Source organism: Nomascus leucogenys, chromosome 25 (assembly GCF_006542625.1).
Source record: "Nomascus leucogenys isolate Asia chromosome 25, Asia_NLE_v1, whole genome shotgun sequence".
NCBI classification, from domain to species: Eukaryota; Metazoa; Chordata; class Mammalia; order Primates; family Hylobatidae; genus Nomascus; species Nomascus leucogenys.
In genome coordinates, this window is record NC_044405.1 from 31,365,762 (window position 1) to 31,378,046 (window position 12,285).

General features: G+C 44.4%; 1 protein-coding gene across 10 annotated transcripts in view; it reads left to right on the plus strand.

Annotated features, from left to right (window-relative positions):
• DIP2A (disco interacting protein 2 homolog A) overlaps positions 1–12,285 on the plus strand; it is a 111,976-nt gene that overhangs the window by 68,154 nt on the left and 31,537 nt on the right. For all 10 annotated transcript variants that reach the window (XM_030805982.1, XM_030805984.1, XM_030805985.1 and 7 more), the window contains 9 exons: positions 2,265–2,356; positions 5,275–5,385; positions 6,677–6,800; positions 7,157–7,266; positions 7,728–7,830; positions 9,188–9,252; positions 9,410–9,503; positions 10,447–10,566; positions 12,015–12,129. In XM_030805982.1, coding sequence (XP_030661842.1) covers positions 2,265–2,356; positions 5,275–5,385; positions 6,677–6,800; positions 7,157–7,266; positions 7,728–7,830; positions 9,188–9,252; positions 9,410–9,503; positions 10,447–10,566; positions 12,015–12,129 — 934 coding nt within the window. The remainder of the gene's footprint in view (positions 1–2,264; positions 2,357–5,274; positions 5,386–6,676; positions 6,801–7,156; positions 7,267–7,727; positions 7,831–9,187; positions 9,253–9,409; positions 9,504–10,446; positions 10,567–12,014; positions 12,130–12,285) is intronic.

The window sequence follows — 12,285 nt, forward strand, 5'->3', positions numbered from 1 at the left end:
ACACCATCGTGTCATCTGCAAATAATGGTAGTTATATTTCCAGTTGTTCAGCTTTTTTCTCCCCTTTTGCAGTGGCTAAGCCTTTCTGTAAAATGCTGAAAACAGACGTCCTTTACTTACTTCTCTCAGAGGGGAAGCTTTCAATATCCAACCATTAATTATGATATTTCCTGTTGGGTTTCTAAAGATGCCCATTATCACATTAAGGAAGTATGTTTCCTTTTATTCTGAGTTTAAGAAGGATTTCAGAAATCATTTAAAGTCATGTTTAAATCATGAATGATTTAAACTGTTTTTCTTTTCTTCCATCTATTGATATGATTGTTTTATTTTTCACCTTTATTTTGTTAATGTGGCAAATTATGTTGAACCTCTTTGCATTCCTGGGATAAAACTGACTTGGTCATGATGCATTATACTTTTTATGTACAGCTGGATTCAATTTGAAATTCTTTATGCGTTACAATTATTAACACCTTAAACTGACCTTTTAAAATAGGCTAAAACAGTGATTTGAGTTGAATTTTTTTTTTTTTTTTGAGGGGGAGTCTCACTCTCGCCCAGGCTAGAGGGCAGTGGCACGGTCTCGTCTCACTTCGACCTCTGCCTCCTGGGTTCAAGCAGTTCTCCTGCCTCGGCCTCCCGAGTAGTTGGATTACAGTGTGTGCCACCACTCCCAGATAATTTTTTGTATTTTTAGTAAAGACAGGGTTTCACCGTGTTGACCAGTTTGGTATCAAACTCTTGACCTCAGATGATCCACCCACCTTGGCCTCCCAAAGTGCTGGAATTACAGGCATGAGTCACCGTGCCCAGTCTAGTATTTTTTTTTTTTCTCATTCCTTTCTCAGGTTCCACAGTTCACTTATTTCATAGTGTTACACCTGAGCTTCATATTATTCCACGGGAAATTGAGCACTCAGTTGCATGGCATGGCTGCTCAACCTGCTTGCAGTTGTGCCACAGGGACTTAAAGGGCTCAGTGATGACTTTGTGTTGCTTCTTTGATAGGCTGCTTTGTGAGGGGGTGTTAAGGCTCCTTCAAGTATGGGGGGTTAGACTCCGATTTCTCAGTCTTCCTGTCCCATGGTCACCTCTGCCTCTGTCGTCCTCTGCAGACACCCCCAGTCCTCTAGGCTTTTCCTTTCTCTGTTGTCCTGTCTTCCTCAGTGAAGCTCTCCCCTTTTGAGTGCTTATGAGCATAGCAGGTGCGCCAGGAGGGGTGTGTGGTGGGAAGGACCTCAGGGGGTAAGAGCTGGTTCCTGGGCCCTTTGCCTGGCGTGAGGTCCCGATGGCTTTCCAAGTAAAGAATGGATGGCATTGATACCCGGATCACCTTTGGATCTGTTGCTTTTGTTTATATTGTCAGTTGATTTTTGGTCAGGGGAACTTCTCTTTGGGGATGCCTGGTATTTTAACATCTTAAATTTAACATATTAAATTAGGAATTTAACATGTTAAAGATATGACCCATTTCATGAATTGTTGTAAAGATTAAATAAATTATATGCTACTCTTACAAATGATGTAATTGAGGGATATTTAATGTAATGAAAATCCATTTGCAATGCAATATTAATTTAAAAAGTAGGGTGAAGTATCTCATTTCTTGAAAATTATACAGACATGTATACGTGTTTATATGTGTATAGCTGTATATATATGCACACATATGTACATATACATATGTATACCAAATACTGAGTTTTTTTCTGCTGGCTTTTTTTTTTTTTTTTTTTTTAGATAATGTCCCTATTGCCCAGGCTGGTTCTCACTGCAACCTCCACCTCCCAGGTTCAAGCAATTCTCATGCTTCAGCCTCCCGAGCAGCTGGGATTACAGGCACACACCACCACACTGAGCTAATTTTTTGTATTTTTAGCAGAGATGGGGTTTTGCCATGTTGGCCAGGCTGGTCTCAAACTCCTGGCCTCAAGTGATCTGCCTGCCTCGTCCTCCCAAAGTACTGGGATTACAGGTGTGAGTCACTGCAACCGGCCTCTGCAGGCTCTTCTGTAGTCCAAATTTTCTATAATAAAATCCTGTTTTATTTTTGTATTAAGAAAAATAAATCTGTAAGTTATTTTTAAGAGAAAACAATGATGTTCATTACAACATTGTGCAGAATAGTTATTAGTTGGAAACTACCTAAATTTCCACTAATGGGGTAATGGTATATTTCAGGGTATTTTGGTTTCTACATTAAAATGTTAATTATTTGTTTCTTAAATTTTACATTGCTTAGTATTTTTATTTTGTTTTAGGTAAACTTTGGAGTCGGAGTTTAAAACTAGCTTATACTCTACTTAATAAACTGACAAGTAAGAATGAACCTCTACTTAAACCTGGAGACAGAGTAAGTAACTAGAATGTCACTTTTTTGGAATGAGCAAAAGCAGAGACTTAAATAATCTGGTTCATTGAAATTAGTGTTCTATCATTTAGTTAGAATTACAGCATTAATACAAGGGATTTAAAATCAGCAGTGAGGGCTGGGCGCGGTGGCTCACGCCTGTAATCCTAGCACTTTGGGAGGCTGAGGTGAGCAGATTGCCTGAGCTCAGGAGTTTGAGACCAGCCTGGGCAACATGGCAAAACCCTCTCTCTACTAAAAATACAAAAAATTAGCTGGGCGTGGTGGTGCGTGCCTGTAATCCCAGCTACCTGGGAGGCTGAGGCATGAGAATCTCTTGAATCCGGGAGGTGGAGGTTGTAGTGAGCCAAGATCTCGCCACTGCACTCCAGCCTGGCGACAGAGTGAGACTCCGTCTCAAAAAAACAAAACAAAAACAGCAGTGAAAAATATTAAATATGGCAAAGTTTGTGATGTAGAGTAAAGCAACATTCTTTTTCTGCACTCGTTGTTTCATTGTTTGTCCACTGTTTCTTCATCTTCTTTTCTGTTTGACTTCATATATGTTGATATTAAAAACGTTAGATTCCAGAGCTTAGATTTTATGAATCAAAATCTAAAGGTCTGAAACCCTGCTGTGAAATTCTGTATTTTTATCTCCTTCCCTATTCTACGTGTCCAGGTAACCTCCTTGTACCTATCTGCCAAAATAGGATGCTGGAGACTTACTCTCTTGTGCTGCGCTGCCCTGTATGGTTGGCAGTAGCCATTTGGGGCTATTTAAATTAACCAAAATTAAATAAAAAATTTAGTTTCTCGGTTGCACAAGCCACATTTCACGGGCTCAGTAGGGGTGTGGCTGGTAGCTACTGTATTTATAGATCAGAGGTAGAACATTCCTGTCATCATAGAAAGTTCTGTTGGACAGTGCTACTGTAGGCAAGCTGGACCAGACCGGAGGACCCTGGTATACTAGAAAGTCCAGGGTGGAAAATAGGAGAACATGGTGAAAATCAACATACCAGTGAAATCCCCTAGTGAGAAGGTCACCTGTGTCAGATCACCCAACAAGGAAACTGCAGGTTAACAAGCTGGCAGACGGTTCCAAGTAATTCTTTCAGTGCCTAACTCTTTAATATGAACTATTAGCCAAGGACTTTTAAGAAGGAAATGTCAATATGAGAGAAAATACCAAAAGACAAAGAAAAGGGAAGGGAAGAGAGGGAGTGAGAGAGAGACAAGAAAAGTAAAGAAGGGAGGAAAGAGGGAACAACAAGGAAAGCTAGATACAGAAAACAATGTTTCTAAAAAGTGAATATTAATATTCTTGGAAACCAGAGATGAAGATGTTTCATAAGTCAAGAAAAGGATGCCAGTAGGAGAGACTAAGAGATGGAGAGTGGAGTAAAATAGGACAAAAAGACTCGATCAAGAAGACCCACCACCTGACTGATAACTGGAGTCCAGAAAGAGAAAGGAGAACAGAAAGTAGAACATTTTAAATGAAAATAGTAATTCAGGACAATATCCCGGACCTGGAGAGTGTAAATATTCAAGGATGCACACCAAAATGCATGTCCATAATATTGCATAATACGAGGGGTACAGAAAAGAATCCCAGAGCTTTCAGGGGAAAAGTAGGATGTACACAAAGGATTGGCAGTGACAGCGGCTTTTGGGATTTCTCATTGGTAAAACTGGAAGAGAGTGGAATGATGCCTCAAAAATTCAGAGGGAATATAACTTTTAACTTAAAATTCTATTCCCAGAGATTCAACAGATTTGAGAATAGTATAGCCATTTTCAGACATGCAGGACTCAGAAACGTTTGGCTCACAAGCACTTTCTTGTCGAGTTCTTAAAAGATGTCCCTCAGCCACATGAGTGAGTAGGGTGCAAGCAGGAGGACCACAGTGGAGGCCCCAGGACGATCACTGGCAGCAGTCCAGGGGGCAGCACAGCCACCATCAGGAGAACCAAGACTCCAGGGCGGGGTGGAATCCTCAGCACCCACCATCAGGAGAACCGAGACCCTCAGCAGTGGAGTCCTCAGCAGCAGGGGTTACTCACAGCTCTCCTGAGTGGGTGGTTATTTGGAAAATGATACTGGTGGGTATTTGACCCATCTGAGGGAATATTTTAAATTAGCTAGAGAATATACAGAAAGCAACGCAAGTAGAAATGGAGGTAGCTGTTATCAGAAAAGAAAGGAAATGTGTACTTGGCTATAAAAATGTAAACAGTTGAAGAATAATACTTTATGATATGTTGTGCTCATAGATGAGATTTTATGTAACGCTTTAGAATGAATTTAAGAATCACTAATTTTCTTGAAAAACATTCTTACAAAGATAAAGACTTTCAGATTCTTGACTTGCAAGAGAATCTCTTTGGTTAGGTGAATCATAATAAAATTGACAAGGTCACAGGGATTGAGTTGAAGAAATTGGTGGCAAATTCTGCCTCCTATAATATTACACTTTATAAAAGTGAGCACAGCTCTTCCTAACACATTCTGTAAAAATATACTTAACATACCAAACATCTAGTCTCAAGGTTATAGGTTACATTCTGGGCAACCACCATTAAAACCAAATTTTGAAGGAGAACCTTGCCCTTTTCAACAAACAAACTTGTTAGAAAGTAAATTTCCAGACCTCAAGTACAGAATATAGATACAGCTTAAGTTTTGTCTTACAAAGTCAGCGCTTATTGGTTATTCATTGTTGCGTGTTCTCAAAGGCCCTGAGTCAACAGTCTCTACTCAGTTAAATACTATTTGGACTGGTCCCTTATGGTTTCAAGCACAATTATTACAATATTTGGGGCTTACAAAAATTTTATTTATAACTAGCTTTTAATTTAACTAGATATTGTAAAAATTGGAAATTTGGAATATTCATTTCTTTGTACTGTTGTAGGTGGCGCTCGTGTTTCCGAATAGTGACCCTGTGATGTTCATGGTTGCATTTTATGGGTGTCTCCTGGCAGAGCTGGTTCCTGTCCCCATAGAAGTGCCATTAACGAGAAAGGTAGCAAACCCATGGCTCAGTTCCCGTATGGTTCACTTCTGAACTTGATAGCAGCAGGATCTTACTTCCTTTTCACTCATGTGGGCAGGCAGCAAGCAGCTGTTTTGACAGAGGAGAGAAAGCTAGTAGTCAACAGGCTGGCCAGGACTCAAGAGAAATCAGATGCCATTTTGTCTGCCTCTCTTCTTGTTAATGAGAGGGGCACTGAGAACCGTTTTGCTGGTGATGCCCCCACACCACGCTCTTATTAGGTGGAGCTGTTCTATCATCTACATGAATTTCCCAACAGAAATGATAGCCATTTTTTCCTTTAATGAATAGAATTATGATTCAGTAAGATTTTGTTCAACTTTTCCTCAAAACCATATGTTTATAGAAAATATTATTTCTTAGGGATAAATATATCATTACAGTGATATAGCTCACTTCTCAGTGGCAGTTTTGAATAAACGAGAGGGAAACTATCTTGCGTTTCTGTTCACTTACATGACAGTAGGCAGTTTCTGTTGCTGATAAATTATTAATGTGGGGTCTTGCTGATCTAGGAATCTGTAACATTTTTGATATAAATATCAATAGTCTGATTACTGAAAAAAAAATATCATTTAGGAGTAGACAAGGCATGAATTTGAGAAAATCAGTTTCCTGTCATCCTGTCCCAGAATTCAGGCAGTTGTTAACATGAGCATTATCCAGAAATATTCAAGAATCCCAAAAGTAAAATTTGCAAATAAAACTAGTGTATCTCAAAGGATAATATATGATGAGCAGGTATTTGAATGCAGTGATTCTTAGGAGTAAAACTAGAGATTTGTCAAATGTATATGAAGAAAATGACAGAATACTGCTGAGGGACACAGAAGAGTTGGCTACAAGGAAATGTGTTTCTGTGTGGAAATAATTAATATTGTTAGTGACCAGGCCTCTCCAGATTAATTTGTAAATTTCAACATGATTCAATGGAAATGTCAATGGCATTAACTTTGGAGTTTATTTAAAATGCTTCTAAATGTCATTTGTAAGAATAAACTGAGAAATTAGCCCATTAAACTTTATATTTCACCACAAATACAAACCAAAATTATCTTTTAAATTTAAACATAGTTGTCACATTTTCATGAACTATTTCCATGAAAATATCATATATATCAATAATGGGACTGAATTATTCTGGAAGTTTTATGAGGGATGAAAAAAAGATCTGTTCTCTGTGCATGGCCTGGAGCACCAAGGGTCTGGGGCTGTGGCTGCTGTGAGCACCCACCCCACACAGTCACTCTGCTTTCTGCAGGACGCAGGCAGCCAGCAGGTTGGGTTTCTGCTGGGCAGCTGTGGAGTCTCCTTGGCCCTGACCACAGACGCTTGTCAGAAAGGCCTCCCCAAGGCACAGACGGGAGAGGTGGCAGCTTTCAAAGGTGAGGCCTCCCAAGGGAAGGAGAGTCAGTGTTCTGACTGTGGTCTGTGTTAAATGCATGGTGTTCCAGAAATTAAACATGACAGAGGTGGCTGGGTCTTCAGCAAAAGTGTTCCCTTGTTCCAGGCCTTGGTGAATCTCGGTTTTCATCTGGCTTCATGTCTCGACCTGTACTGTCTAATATGGTAGGCACTGGCCGGATGTACCTTTTTAAATTACATAAAATGAAATGAGACTAAAACTTGTACTCCTTAGTCGCTCAGTAGCTAGTGCTGCCTGTTGGAGGCGCAGGCTTCGAGTGTGGGGAGCAGATGCCTCTGACTGCTTGCTGTTCTGTGTCCTGTCTGTGTGTCACAGGTTGGCCCCCCCTCTCCTGGCTAGTGATTGATGGGAAGCATCTAGCCAAGCCCCCCAAGGACTGGCACCCTCTGGCCCAGGACACAGGGACTGGGACCGCCTACATTGAGGTAATGACTGTTCCTAACTTAGAGCGCGTAAAAACATGTCCCACAGGCTAAGTCTTGCTTTTCATAAGAATATAAGTTGCTATTCTTTTTTGTTAAATTTCGGCCTAAGAGTTCTTGTTTTATCTCTGCCCCGGAAATAGAGAGTGTCATATAGATCCTTGCTCAGATCCTTCCAGGTTTCTCTCTTATCTAATTCTCTCCTAACTGGCTCCCTGGGGATGCAGACAGTTATGAGGGAGCCCATGGCGCACCATTGCCCTCGGGCACCTGCCCAAGAGGAGCCACAACTTCCACTGAAGCATCCCCTCAGCGGCCAGGGTTTGCCATGTACCTGGGCCTAGCAAGATGGTTAGAGGAGAGACACTGACCACTTCTTCTTTTGAAGATTCTGTCAGTCTCCATTCTGTCTGTTGTCACCTCTAGAATTACCACATCATGTCTTTCTCCTTGAAATCTTTCAGTATAAAACCAGCAAAGAAGGCAGTACGGTGGGGGTCACAGTGTCCCACGCATCCCTGCTGGCGCAGTGCTGGGCTCTGACCCAGGCGTGCGGGTACTCAGAAGGTAAGGGCTCTCAGGGGGGAGTGGGGGCCCCTCCAGCCTCACACACATACCCGATGTCCCTAATCATGTGACTGTCACTGCATCTGTCAAAACCACCCCTGGGTAGTGCCTTTGCCCATTAATCCAGGTCATGCCAGGTAGGGAGATGCACCATCCTCAGCATGCTTACGGGGTCTCTGTGGTTGTGCTGGCCAAGAGGGCACACAGTGTGTCTTAGCAGAGTCCAGACAACCCCATCAAGGTTGTTTTCAGTAAATGCACATGGATGTTGATTTTATGGAATATGGAACCTATATCCCACTGATTGATTTATACACAGTGCTGGGTTCACAGGCCTGCGCTGGGGGCTGGCTTACTCTGTGACATACCGAGGGTCAGGGCATTTTTCATTCAAAAAGAGGAAAACACTTTTAGTTTTCTCTTAGTGTATCTATGACAGTAGTTTTGACCTTAGCTGTCATGCATATAAATATATAAGTAGAATCTTTATGGTTGTAGATGATCTGTTGGTAAAGTATAGTCAGCACCTGATTTACTTCAAATGTCAGATACTTAACTTGAGATATTTTAAAATTAATATTATTTAATTGATAAGTACTAATTGTATATATTTATGGGGTACACTGTGACAAATAATTTTAAAAACTGTAAAAATGGACTCGTAGTAGTTTTCTTACATTGTAATACTGGAATTGAACAAAACTACAGAGTGAAATTGAATGGTATGTGTAAATATCTAAAATATAGGTGTTTAGGCCAGGTTCAGTGGCTCATACCAGTAATCCCACCACTTTGGTAGGCTAAAGCAGGAGGAACACTTGAGGTCAAGAGTTTGAGACCAGCCTGGCCAACATGGTGAAATCCCTCGTCTACTAAAAATACAAAAATTAGCTGGGCATGGTGGCTCATGCCTGTAGTCCCAGCTACTCGGGAGGCTCAGACAGGAGAATTGCTTGAACCTGGGAGGCAGAGGTTGCAGTGAGCTGAGATTGCTCCATTGCACTCTAGCCTGGGCAACAGAGCAAGACTGTCTCACCAAAAAAAAAAAAAAAAAGAAAAGACAAGCTGTGGTGACACCTTGCACAGCTTCTTCAGTATGTGATGTTCCTGTGCCTTCTGATTAGTGCTCAGCATGGTTCTCTGTGTTAGTTCCATGACCTTCTACTTTTATGTGTTTCCAGTAATTTGAATAGATAACCAGGATTATTATTAATTGGTACGTGGTATTTGGAAATGCTCTATCTGTTCACTGAAACTTACATGTTGATGACATACTCAACTCAGAATTTCTCTAGAAAATGCATAGGGCTTATTGAGAGGGTTGCTCAGTGGTGTAACCTTCTTTGTCCACTTGCAGCTGAAACATTAACAAATGTGCTGGATTTCAAAAGGGATGCTGGTCTGTGGCATGGAGTGTTAACAGTGAGTGTTGTTTGCTGATGACTAATTGTTGGAACAAGGGATTGAGATGAATCCAAGCCTCTGCCTGGAATGTTGTTGGGAGAGTACGTCGGTTTTGTTTTGCTTTTTCTGGTGTGGCCCGGGCCCACTCGCCCTAAGCGTGTGTGCTCCCACACAGAGCGTCATGAACAGGATGCACGTGGTCAGCGTCCCCTACGCGCTGATGAAGGCGAACCCGCTCTCCTGGATCCAGAAAGTGTGCTTCTATAAAGGTAACGGATACCATGGTCACGGCATTCACCCTTCTTTAGGGAAATCTCTTTGAACTGACCTTTGGTGCATAAGAAAAAATAAAGCTGACATGTGGAACTGCAGATGTAGGCTGAGGAGCTGTGGGATGTCTTTCTTGGTCACACCCCTGCCCAGGAGTATGGGGGTTTTCTCTGCCTTGGGCATGGCCCTCAGGGTTTCATGGGTGATGTGGTAAGTAGGGCCACTTGGTGGGGTCTGGGCCTTACTTCTCTCAACAGTTGAGGTGCCTCCTGGGACCAAGCAGGAGGCCCCAGCATGGCCACACCTGCACAGTCGGCAGTCTGTGTCTCTGCCCTGTGGAGCTCAGTGGCACTTCTACTAGCCACTGAGCCACTGGATCACCTGGGTCACCTATGTTGCCTTGTTCTACCTGCTGGGCTGTGCCCCTCTAGACATGTCTCCCAGCAATGTGGAGGGGCAGCTCTCTCTGTCTGTCCTACTTTATGGAGGGAAATTGAAGCTTGGGTAGGGGTGGGGGGATTGCTGGATTCCACATGCTAGCCAGTGCAGGGGCCAGACTGAGGCCTGAGACCATCTGTTTAGCTCCTGGGGTCCTCACACTTCTCAGCCAGCACCAGGGGTTTGGGGAAGAACAACATGAGACGAAGCGGGCAGATAGGAAAAGAGTGATATGGAGCTTCTAAGAAAAAATTAACGTTGGAAATGGATCTGAGGTTTTGATGTCTAAATTGTACCTCAGAGTTGATTTTTGTGGAAAAAGCTTTGAGGGTTCGTTAGACTGCACGTGAGAGATGGCTGCAGAGAGCTTGTGACCTGGGAGCTAAGTGTTGTGTCTGTCTGTGCATGTACACCTCTGTGTGGGATGAGGTACACGTGTCTGTAGGCGTGTGAGGGTGCCAGCCCTCGTGACGCAGGGATGTCTGTGCCATCCTCTCTCTGCAGCTCGGGCCGCGCTGGTGAAGTCGCGAGACATGCACTGGTCTCTCCTAGCTCAGCGGGGCCAGAGGGACGTCAGCCTCAGCTCACTGCGCATGCTGATTGTGGCCGATGGCGCCAACCCGTGTGAGTGAGCCTGTGTGCCCAGCGCATACCCCACACAGTGTCCCCTCCTGCAAACCAAAGTAGAATACACTGAGAAGCAAAATGGAGGCATTTTCACTGCCAATGTCGTATAGATACACATGTCCCATCATTTGTATGACATGGAACATCTTGGTGATTCACTGGTTTATCCCATGCATGTTTATTAGGCCACTAAATTTAAAAGCAGTTTTAATAGGCTTGATGAAAGGTACATGCCTTAATGAGAGTCATCTTTCTTAAGAAATTACCAGATTGTGCTGTGGCCTGGGGTTCCTGTTTCTCTTTAGGCCTCATCCCCAGCCTCCTGCCCTTTGTCCTGGTGCCCCCACGTCTCTGGCTTCTGGCTTCACTTCTCCCACCAGGACCCAACCATTCTCCCTCCTGGTTTGCCTGAGTGGCCCCCACGTCCTCCCAGGAGGAGCTCTCTATGGCTGCTGCCTGAGCACGTAGGACCTCCTGCATGCGGTGGTCTGAGTGGGTACCTTGGGCCTCCTGCGTGCGATGGTCCAAGTGGGCACCTTGGGCCTCCTGCGTGCAGTGGTCCTAGTGAGTACCTAGGGCCTCCTGCGTGCGGTGGTCTGAATGGGAACCGCTTTGTCAAGGCTGCACATGTGAGCTCTGGGGCCCAGGACTGTCCAGGTCTGACTCAGTACCTCCTCTGGGGAAGCCTCAGGTGATGCTGGTCACACAGGGGCTCCTGTTGCAGCACACACCTGTTGACCAGGTATTAGGGGTTTTCTTGTTTGTTAACCTGCATCATTGTCTATGCACTAGAGACTACCCTGGGTCAGAAGCTGATGTTTCATCTTATCCCCTCTCCAATGTGGCTGACACCCCATCTCTTGGGAGGTCACCCCACCTTTCAGCACCCCCAGAGCCTCTCATTCTCTTGGTCCACACCTGAGCCAGGCAGGGCCTGCTTCTGGGTTCTGCAGCACTGCTCAGGTCTCTGCGTCTCCACCCCATGCCCACCGCCACTCTGTGGTCCACATGATGGAGTCAGAGCGTGCGCCTCCCCTCCAGTGCCTCTTCCCATGGCACTCCCCTGTCACTGCACCTGATCCTTGCAGTGCTGTGTGGCTTGTCCACCACCACATGCAGCACCTTCCTGTCCTCCTGTCCCTAATGATGCCCCTTCTGCCCTTTGGAGCACCAAACCATCCGTGGCTGTCTGATTTCCTTTAAAGACACCATCTTCCTTGAAGAACATGAAGTCTGAGAGTGCCTGTGAAGGGGCCCCTTCCTTCTGCTGACACAGCCCTGTGGTTCTGATGGCTGCAGGCTGTGCTGACTTGAGCATGTGCAGCCACCAGCCGTGGCCTGGTACACCCTCAAGAGCATGTGCTCCTGTGTGTCAGTGGCCAGCCACCCCTTCCCTGCTGGCCCCCCAGTTAGTGCTGGCGTTCCACTCTTGTTGCTCTGTGCAGGGTCGATCTCCTCCTGCGACGCCTTCCTCAACGTCTTCCAGTCCAGAGGTCTGAGGCCGGAGGTCATCTGTCCTTGTGCAAGTTCTCCTGAGGCGCTGACTGTCGCCATCCGCAGGTAACCTCATTCCTTGCTGTGTCTCATGAGCACTTAGTTGAATCTTCTGCATACAGCTGAGTTATCCTGGAGCTGTGCCTGTGTCTGACAAAGATCCAGGACCATTTGTGCAGTAGCACCTTGGTGCCTGGCCCCCCACATTTTGCCAGCTTGGGT